Source organism: Bubalus bubalis, chromosome 1 (genome assembly GCF_019923935.1).
Source record: "Bubalus bubalis isolate 160015118507 breed Murrah chromosome 1, NDDB_SH_1, whole genome shotgun sequence".
Taxonomy (NCBI): Eukaryota; Metazoa; Chordata; class Mammalia; order Artiodactyla; family Bovidae; genus Bubalus; species Bubalus bubalis.
The window spans coordinates 190,762,915-190,773,373 of NC_059157.1; the positions used below are offsets into that span (position 1 = coordinate 190,762,915).

The 10,459-nt window shown below is 58.1% G+C and overlaps 1 protein-coding gene across 1 annotated transcript in view; it reads right to left on the minus strand.

The window, feature by feature from the left end:
- Positions 1–9,666, minus strand: part of LSS (lanosterol synthase) — a 30,781-nt gene extending 21,115 nt beyond the window's left edge. Inside the window, exons 1-11 of the mRNA XM_006047042.4 lie at positions 9,519–9,666; positions 8,907–9,075; positions 8,087–8,225; positions 6,007–6,115; positions 5,185–5,306; positions 4,322–4,418; positions 2,936–3,071; positions 2,601–2,709; positions 1,849–1,967; positions 662–759; positions 378–405 (exon numbers count right to left, since the gene is read on the minus strand). Coding sequence (XP_006047104.2) covers positions 378–405; positions 662–759; positions 1,849–1,967; positions 2,601–2,709; positions 2,936–3,071; positions 4,322–4,418; positions 5,185–5,306; positions 6,007–6,115; positions 8,087–8,225; positions 8,907–9,075; positions 9,519–9,532 — 1,140 coding nt within the window. The 5' untranslated portion in view covers positions 9,533–9,666. The remainder of the gene's footprint in view (positions 1–377; positions 406–661; positions 760–1,848; positions 1,968–2,600; positions 2,710–2,935; positions 3,072–4,321; positions 4,419–5,184; positions 5,307–6,006; positions 6,116–8,086; positions 8,226–8,906; positions 9,076–9,518) is intronic.
- Between the last annotated feature and the right edge of the window lie 793 nt (positions 9,667–10,459).

Below are 10,459 nucleotides of genomic sequence, written 5' to 3' on the forward strand. Positions count from 1 at the left end.
AGGGGAGGGCAGGGGCTCTCCTCTGACTGTCCTGACCCCACCAGCCAGACCCCATGTGCGAGCTGCAAGATTAGCATCCAGCAGCAGTCGGCTAGTGCCAAGAACCCCCCGTGGCCTTCGTCCCCCCTGAGCTGCGGCTGAGTGACCTCAGTGTACAGACCACTCACAGAGGGTGGCTGCCAGCCCTTGGTTCTCCCACCATCCCGGGTGCCCGTCAACATTCCTGCCAGATGGCACCCACCCGGGAGGGCCCAGCAACACCCCTCAGACACAGGACCTTGAGCCAACAGGCCATGTGGGGAGGAGAGACTGGGGATGTGAACAAATCCAAGGCGGGGACGGTGGCAAGGACGCAGCTTCGGCCCCACTGCCCTCACCTGCATCTTCATGCCGTCAAGGCCCAGCCTACAAGGAGGGGGAGAATGACCTGGGTCAGGGAGCACAGGCAGTGCCAGACAGCAGGGGCCCAGAGTCCACGTCCGGAGAGTAACCCACCCGAGCAGCATGGGACACACAAGGAAGGCTCCCCCATACCCAGCATGCGGAAGGTCCAGTGGGAAAGAGGCCACCCTGGAACTCAGACTGAGGGATACACAGGCTGTGCCCACCCTCCCCCAGACAGGCAGCACTCGGCTCTTGGCTTCACCTCCCGCACACTCACCAGAGGTAGTCAGGAATCCTGGACACGTGCTCCTGGAAGACAGCAGAGGCTGGCCCGTCTACACGCCAGCGCACGAGCATGTTGATGGTTTTCGAGATCTGCAGGAGACAGCCTGGTCAGGGCCCTGCCCCATACCCACCGGGTTCCTGGGCTTGAGAGCTGCGGCCCCAGCACAGCCTTGTTCCAGGCGAGGCCACTGCTTTGACCACTTTCCCAAGCACTCTCTGCTTCCAGGCCCCGAGATAAAAAAAACCAGGCTGCAGCGAGTAGCCAAGGCAGGTGTGCCTGGAGAGAGGGGTCACTGCAGCAGGGAAAAGACAGGGTGACCCACAGAGGGGACGCAAGCCAGCCAGCGGGTGAGCAGGACTGCCACAAGGTGACAGACAAGGCGGGGACCCTGCGTGGGCACCTGGGTGTGGGGTGTCCTGAGCTGTTCGAGGTAACTCGGGACCAAGGGCAGAGCTGTCTGTGGGGCATGGGAGAGACTTGGGAGTGAGACCAGTGAGCCAGGGCCTGTTGCTCAAAGCAGAAGTTCTAGAGACCCAACCCTTCCACCCGAGAGATCACAAATCAAGGTCTAACTTGTTAATGCAGCACTAAGAGCCCACACAGAATCGCCTAGTGTTGAAAGGGCCGTTCAGTGGAGCAGTGGTGGTTTACGGCCCCAGGTACCATGTGGCCCAGGAAACACCTGCCCGCAGGGTCAGGGATGTGGCTCACACGGTGGCCCCGTGGGGGTCCAGGCATGGAGGTCACAGCCTGCCCCCTGGTTCACACAACTCTGCCTCCTGTACCCATCGCCCTAAGGCTGCAGGCCATCGACTGACCCTGTGATGGCCGCCTGGGCACACACGCAAAGCCGGGTCAGGAGCCCAGAGGCTCAGTGAAGTGAGAGTCTAGAGCCAGCAGGCTCATCAGGAGTCAGGAATGGAAACAAGCACAGGGGCCCTCCAAAGGAGAAGGAGGCCAGCGGTAGGTCATTGGGGTGGGATGGGGGGAAGGGGGAGGGGGTGGGGAAGGGGGGAATAGGAGCAGCGTTCCAGACACACCAGGTCGGGGACAGTGCGGGCCAGGCCAAAGGCCCTGGGGGATCGGAGGCCACATCCCAATGAGAGACCTCACCTGGGGGAGACCCCACACCCAGCCCCACAGACACAGGCCCAGACACCTGGGGCGAGCGCACTGACCGGGCCGATGCTGATGCACTTGGTGAAGCGGTCATCGGCTGCGATGTGCTCATACAGCTTCTGGGTGGCCCACTGCCGCAGGCTGGTGCTGTGGTGGCGCTCGTACAAGTTGAGGATGGCTGCGGGGCATGGTAGGGGGTCGTCAATGGCAGCAGACATGGGAGGAGCGCTGGCTCCATCATAGCAGGCAGCCTCTGCCCCCACCGGCCTGCCTGGGCAGCTGCGCCATGCCCCCGACGCCCCACCCCAGCATTCTGCAGTGAGGGAACAGCATCCTGCAGTGAGGGAACGAGTGAATGGACAAGCGGGGACGAGCAGATGGGCAGGGGGCGGGGAGCAGACAGGTGTGCGGGTGGGGAGCGGAGGGCGGGGGAGATGAGCAGAAGAGCGAAGGGGATCATGCCGCTTGCTCACACAGCACCACCGGGAGGCGCTGGGCTCTGATGGATTCATGGGAGACGGGCCTGGACGGGGCTCTGGGGACCGCCCCTTCTGTTCCACGGAGGAGACACCCCCGGCCCAAGGCCCTAGGCTCCGAATCCTCTGTCCAGGAGCCCGAATGCCAGGCGGGTCTGCTCGACATGAGCTGTGCAAGGCCGGCCCCCATCGTCCCCACAGGACCCCAACACAGGATGGTGAGAAGGGCAGAAGGAGACCCTTTGAGGGGCAGTGTCCCTTCCTATCACTTCAGGTGTCCCCCGACTCCGGGGTCCCAGCCAGCCCGGGGAGGGGGGCGCTGGGGGGATACCCACCGTATACTACGTGGAGCAGCCAGCTATGCGGCGTGTACAGATCGTCCGGGGCCACGCTGTTCCTGTGCGCGGCCCAGTCGATGCAGCTGTAGTCCTCCAGGTAGAGCTCCTGCGGGCAGGCGGCGCCTCAGCCCAGACCTGCTGGGCCCTGGGCCCCCTGCCCCCATCCCTGCTCGGCCCCCAGGCAAACCCTGATGAGCACAGCCTCCCCAAGTCCATCCCAGGGCGCTTCGCGAGGCTCACTGGACCTATCGAACAGCATAGCCCCCCAGGCAGTCATTCAGGGACATGGGGCGGGGCTACACTCTGGGGCAGGCACGTGCGGGCAGGCTCACCTGGCGGAGGCTCTGGACCAGCGGGCCCTCCTCAGCACTCAGCCGGGTGCTGTAGCAGTAGGCCATGGGCAGGTACACCTGCCGACAGTGGCACCAGATGGTGGAGGGATGTGCGGGCATCCAGTCAGGAAACAGCCTGGGGGCAGAGTATGTCAGTGGGCACCGCCCACAACTGTTTCAGCCTGTGGACACTGGAGGCAGGGCTGTCTCCAGCCAAGTGGGCACAGTCCTCAGTGCTTCATGGCCAAGCTCCTGAGGGGTGGTCTGAGTAGCCAACAACCCCTCCAGTGCCTCCTAACGCCAGGAGATGCAGCCCCTAATGGGTCAGGGAGCCTGCAAGTTCCCGGCTGTGACCAACATGTCACAGAAACAGAGACCCTTAACCACGGAGATGCTGAGTGAGGGGTCTACAGAGATGCTCTGGACTATCTTTGCAGCTTTTCTGGGGATTGAAAATTATTTCAAAATTAAAAGTTCTTACCTAAAAACCTTCAGGACTGCCATGTCTCCTCAAGTCTGACCAAGTCTGACCACTGGCCCTGCTGTGCTTTGCCCAAACACCCACCCTGACGTGGGCACAGCTTTGCAGCCTGCCAGGCGGCTGAGCACCTGGGCGGTCTCCTCCACCCTCCCCTTTCAGCCTCAGACCACATGTGCGAGGGGTCTCTGACAGCTACCGCCCCAGGGACCTCACCTCCTGCGGGTGATACCGAGGTGCTTATATGTATATGGATGTGTTCTGGACACATCCACAGCTTTCATGAGATAGTCACAAAATGCTTACAATTGCCAGCTAATAGGCTTCACACAATACGGAATAAAAGTTGATTTTGCTGAGTTTTTAAACAGCATTACAGTTCTGCTGAAAGGAAAATTCTCATCTTTCAAATATACACACTGAAGTATTCACAGGGGAAATAGGATGTCTGGGATCAACTTTAACATTCACTGGCAAACAACTAGAAGGCGGGCAGTAAGATAGCATGCACACCCCAACCCTGGCTGGGGAGGGCTGCGTGGCTGTCACCTTCGTTCTCTGTTTCGACGGATGCCCAGAGTGTCTATAACAACACAATTACAGCCACCTGTGCAGCAAAGCCAGCACTTCATTCCCTACCCCAGTGGCTCTGTAAGCAGTCAGGCAGGACCCACCCACCTGCTGAGGACCCAACCCCACTGCACCTCCCTCCCTCCCGCCCAACTGGGAACCCCCTTCTCTCCTCTGTCAGCCAAGCACGGGTTCTGCCAGGGGCCTAACACCACCCCACACCACTGAATGGACAGTTCCATATCTGACTAACAGGCAGCAAGTGACCCAGGCAGTGTCACTCCACTTGCTAAGACACTGGTGACCCGGCCACCAAACTGACTATGGGGGGCACATACCACATTTCTGGAAACAGTGTATTTAGGCCTTCCCAGCTGTACACGTTCAGGACAGCCAACCAAAACTTCCCCCAGGATGGGATGAACACGGCACCACCTGGAGGGAGAGCATAGTCCCCGTCACCGGCCTCTGGCTGAGGAGGAGACCCTCAGGAACAGAGCCCCTCGGCCAACAGGCTGCTGAGGGTCCTCTCCCCTTCCTGCCGAGCAGGTTCCAGAGCCCTCAGACCACCCACACCACAACCACCGGCTGGAACAGACAGCTTCCCCAGAACAAGCGTGTCTCTCCTGCCCCCAGGAAGACAAAGCAGTGCAGGCGAAGCCCTGAGCCAGGAAGGGGCTTCAAGGTGCCGACAGGAAGGCCCTCCGGTGTGTGAGCGCAAAGCTGGAAGCATGAACAGCGTGAGGAATGTCTGTGAGGGGCGGGCAGGTGGGCAGGTGGGCCAGAGCAGCAGTGGATGATCTCTGAGCGGCAGGAGCTGAAGGGCCTCCCAGGGCGAGGGCAGAGCAGCCACCACTAGGAATTTCACCAGGCACACAGTAGGGCAGGCGGCAGGGCGAGCAGAGCTCCACCAGCTCCACCCCACAGGTACAGCCCAGCTGCCCTCTGGGAAGGCACACTCCCGCAAGCAATGCGCCAGCGTGTCCTTCGTGAGTCCATACCGATTTGTGGAACAGAATTGTGAAACACGGCAACCTTACTTTGTGCTCTGAAATTTTACTGGCAAGGGTAGGCAGTTTCCTCCTACTCCCACTTTGATGCCTTCCTTGCACCTGTCTATTAATAGTTTCAATTTGCGAGCCCTCCTTACACTGAGGTAACACGACCTCTTTACTGCCTGTGTGTTCTGGGCAGGGGGTACCTTTCTTGTGAAGAAGGTTCCGGGCTCGCACCAGGTCAGGATCGTCAGGCCCCACACCCAGAATTCTCAAAGACACATAGTTAAGCGCAGTTCCAAATACCGTGGACTTGTCCTCAATGTGCCTACAGCAGGAGGAGGCAAATGAGAAATGACATCTTCCATTACTTAAGAAATTAAGCAACGCTTTCATTAAGTTTCCTCAGCAAATCAAGAATGACATAACTACACAAGAAACATCCAGAACAGCCATACTCCGGTAAGAGTTCCTGCACCTCTGTGACAACTGAGCAGTTCCAAACTGCTCCCCAGGCCTGCCCACCTCCTCTGTCCACTTCTCACACTGAATCAACAGGACCAGTGTTGTGTGGCAGTGACTCAGCTAAGACTCTACATCACTGAGGCCCGCAGAGCACACTCCAGAGGCAGCCAGCCAGGCGGGAAAGGGAACTGGCGAGATCCTGTCTGCCCCAGCGCCCACAGGCCAGAGGGCTGGGACCCCAAGCTCGAGACGCCCACGACTCCGTCCAGGAGGTGAGCAGAGCTGAGCTGTCCTCCCAGGATTCTGTAATGAAAGCTGCCGGTATGGAGTCAGCAAGCCCAGGAGGGGCCCATGCCCCAGCTGCAGGATAAGAAGCACCAGGGAAACCTGGACCCGCCTGCATGGAGCCCCCAGCCCAATTCCCTCCTGCCAGGCTCTCTCCCCACCCACTCCCAGCCCACAGCTACAGTAACTCCCCGCCAACAGGTACATCTCTCACATAAGAACACATGTGCACATGCGCACACACACACATGCCATGACCCAGGGTCAGGCAGACTCACAGGCCCCAGCCGCCGTCAGGGAGCTGCACAGACCGCAGGTACCGTATAATTTCTTCTCGGTATCCAGCCGGCAGAGGGATGTGCGCCACATGGCACGTGATCAGGAGGCCTGTGGGGCAGAACAGACTCCTTGGCAGGGACTCAGCACTTCAAAGCCCAGGCCTGAGACTCTGGGAACCCCATGCAACAGGGAGCTCTCTGCTCGGCCCCTTCTTGTGCAAACAAGCCCGGGCAGGCTATTCCTCCCGACCCGATCAGGGACTTCGGAACCGGGGACCCAGGCGCAGCAGCAACAGCACACGTGACACACACTGCATGGAGCATGCAAAACCCACCAGCCACTCCAGGGTCCCACGCTACTGACATGCCAGCTGGGAAAGAAACCCCAAATGGATCATCCCTGGATGGGGTAATGTTTACTTGCTTATATTTACATATTCCCATTTTATTAAATGTTTTAATTGCACATGTCACTTTGAAAGATGGACAACAATAAATAATACCCACAAAGAACCTTCTGTTCCCAGCCTGCCCCTCCTGAGCATGGTGTTCAAAGGCTCCCCACCTCTTCCCCCTCCACTCTACCCTTGGCCTTGACTTCATCAGCCACATGCCCATGGCACTGAGCCCATGGGGTCTCAGGCAGGCCCCAACAACAACGTGTTGTGGAATGGATCCCTGACTCTGGCCAGATGCATGAGAAGCCCCAGCAGACATCACAGAGGTTCATAGGAAAAAGTCCATCTCCTTTTGTAACAAGTATGATGCTTTCAAGACAGTGAAACACACAAGCAGGAAGCAGTGCCTGTGGCTTCCTCATTTTACAGTCAAGGAAACTGAGGCACAGCCCCTAAGTGGTGGGGCTGGGGCTGAAGCCCCGGAGGTCTAACCCCAGAGTCAGTGATCACCACAGTGATGCTCAGTGCAACACCAGCCACACAGAGTCATGGCCTCCAGGAGTGTTCTCCAAACTAAAGAAGAAAAAGACGAGTCAAATTTCAGTCAGCCATGGAAGAACCCTGAGACAGTACCCCAAAACAGGCCAGTGCTAACCTGAGAAAGATGGTCTGTCCAGAGTCCAGAGGGAGAGAGGAAAGCCCCACCCTACAGCCTGCAGAGGGCCAGGGGGGTGGGGGTGAGGAGAGGGGGGCTGAGCCCAGAGCTGCAGCAGCAAGCACAAACCAACGCAGCATCCCCATGACCTGTCGCCTACTGAGTGCCTGGTGCTGTGCACATATGGCCAAACCCAGTTCCCATTGTCCCCACGTCACAAATGAGTCAGCCAAGGCATGGTGCAGTCCTGCCACCCTGCCCAGGGTCACAGCAAGCCAGTACAGTCAGTGCCTCCCTACAAAGACCCCTGGGAAAAGTCTCAACAGGCTCTAGGTGGGACCAAGGGAAGAAAGCCCAATGACTTGCCCTCAAGGACAGCCCATGGGTCCCTGAACAGGAATACAAAGCTGAACAGTCCAGGAGACAGCAGGGCTTGCAGTCAAAACAAACACGGGAGCTTGATGGACTCCTAGAAATTCATAAAAGGAATTTCTCATATTGCTTTAGAGAAATGTTCCCAGGATGCAGCACAGTCTGATCTAGCTAAACCAGATGAGTACCCAGGAGATGCAACTGCAGTTCTCCTACAGCTCACCAACCTCCACCTACAGCTCCCAGCTGAGCTCTCTTAGCCAAGCCTTTCAGTGAGTTCACACGTGCAAGCTGCCTACACAGGACTTAAAGACCCCTACCCACCACCCTGCCCACCTCTGCACCTTTCCACAGGCCAGGCCCTCCACGGATGCCCCTGCTCTGCACTGGGACTCCAGAGCCTCCCTGCACCTCCCAAAGTACCCTTGCTTCCTTTTTCAGAACACTAGCTAGCTGAGCCTTCGCTCCCATCCCTCAGCAACAACATCAGGACAACTGAGGCACAAGGCAACACTCCCCAGACCTTTTCTATGTAAGCTCCTGGTTTTTCACCTGTTCATTCACTCACACCACAGATGATCAATGAAGGCCTGAACCAGATCAAGCAAGGATCTCAAGGATGTCTTACCCACAAGCCACAACAGCACCTTCCTACCTGGCAGGAGGAAGAGTGGGCCACCGTAATCACCCGCCCAATGCCCATCCTCAGCCTGCAGTGCAGCGTAAAATGTCACCCCATTCAGAGCTCCCTTGCAGGCTGTGTGCGCTTTCGGCAAGTCCTTAAAGAAACTTTTCTGCAAAGAAGAAAAAAAGAGATGAGAACTGAGGGGTCTGCAGCTAGGCCAGAGGAGCCCTCGGCATTTAGACAGCAAGTCAAAGTAGCAAACTTGAATTACTTTGAAAGTTTCAGCTGTTTCAAAGCCTAAAATTCTGATGATGGTATTGCCAATCTCCCTCACAATTCTGTGTTCCAGTCACATATTTTCAAATTTATTCACAACTTCTCCAAGACCTCTTAAATAAACCAAGTGCCCAAGAGTGTGTGACTCAGACCTAGAGCTCAGGCCTCTCTAGGGCAGGGGCCACGGGATGGCACAGTGACAGGGAGATCTCATTTATACGCCATACTCTCTAACTGAATTTCTCATGAAATTCGCTGGATCAAAAACTTATTTTTCTGAATAAAAACAAAGTTAGAGCTGTTTTTTACACACAGCTTAGTGATAAAGGGATTGAAGCAAAGGGGCTTCATGTTCTGTGTTTACCCAGTTAACTCCTGTAGGAACCAGCTTTGGTGACATGCAACACAAGTACACATTACACATCCATTCTTTTTAAGAAAGAAAAAAATACCCTTTACATCTAGCTGTTTAAAGCTCCCTGCTGGTTGCTGGTGCTCCTTACTAAGAAGGGAGGGACGCAAGTTTCTGGTGGTGTCCCAGACACTGGAAGGGACTAGCAGAATCAACACTTACTGTATCCAGTCCCAAGAGGTGAGCTTCCAGGCCAGACTGCTCTCGGCCAGGATCATCTTCTTCTTGAAAGTAGGCCCATGTCTGCCTCCCAACCTTATTGCTGAGCCGCCAGCGACTGAGGTCTGTGGCTGGCTCTGTCTTATAGGGTCCCCCTCTTCGACGCAGACACCTAGAAAAGATCATGCTCAAGTGACCTGCTCTGACCTGGTCAGAGGCCAGAGGCGCAACGCACTCACTGTTTCTCCCAACAACCTACCAGCAGACTGTTGCAAAATAAAAACCCTCTAGAGGCGCTTCTGCACCTACACATCGCGCCATTATTTCTCCGGGAGAGGAGACACCTGCCACCGGACCGCCGCCCGCGGCCTCGCCCCCACCCCGACCCCCGGCCCCACCCGGCTCACCCCGGGCCGGCCCCAGAAGGCCCTCGGGCGATGCCTCCGAAGGAGAGCTTGCCCCTCACCGCCCCCCAAGGCTGGTGCCGCAGGTCTCCACAGACGGCGGGCTGGACCGGACGGTGCAGCAGCCTCGCTGGAAGCCCTCGACCCGATGAGACCCCTTCCTCGGCGACCCCGACCACGCTCTCCCTTCTCGGGGGGCGCTGAGACTCACGTGCCCTCCGTCATGACCGCTGCCGCGCTCCTGACTCCCGGTAACCTGGGCCCAGTACCTGGACTATCCGGCGAAGTCTTTCGCCTCTGCCGACTTGCGTGCGCCGTGGCCAGATGCTCACGCAGCCAATCAGAGCACAGGGAGGGTGGGCCTGGGGCGTGCCCGGGTACCTCAGTGGTGGAGCGCGACCCTCGGAGCAGTGGGGGCGGAGCCGAAGTACAGGGACAGAGGTGGATCTGGGGGCGGGGCGAGGAAGTGAGTGGGCGGGGCTGCGTCGGTGGGCGGGGCTGCGTCGGTGGGCGGGGGTGCGTCGGTGAGCGGAGTTTGGCGAACACGCGAGTCCCGGAGCGACGCGAATGCCTGTCACGCCTGCAGCCAGATTCTGTCAGTCTTGGAGCTACCTGTGGAGCAAAGCGCCAGGACGAGGCCACCAAGGGACGCCTGAGACTGACCCTTGAGGAGGGTCCTACCCGACACCAGAAGACAAGGGGCTTGGAGAGCGGCAAGTGCCTTTGAGGAAGTACCCGAGGTCGGAGGCTGTAGGTGAGTGAGTGAGGGGAGACGTGGCCGCGAGATCCCGCGGAGGGCGCGACGCGGGCGGGGGTTAGGGGCGGGGGGGAGGCGTCCGAAGGAGAAAGGTTGCTGGAGAGCACCTGAGAGGAACTCACAGGAGAGAGATGATGGTAGGGCGGCTGACAGGAGGGGAGATGACACTTGAAGGGAGATGACACCAGAGAGACTGACAGGAGGAGAGACGTCAGGAGAGGGAAAAGAACAGGAGAGGAGAGACGAGAGGAGAGGGAAAACGACAGGAGAAGGGAGACGACAGGAGAGGGGAAAGGACATGAGGAGACGACAGAAGGGGACAGATGACAGGCTGGTGCTGACTGCAAGGGGCGGTGCATCTTTCAGGATGCTTTGCTGTGGGGCTTTCAAGGTAC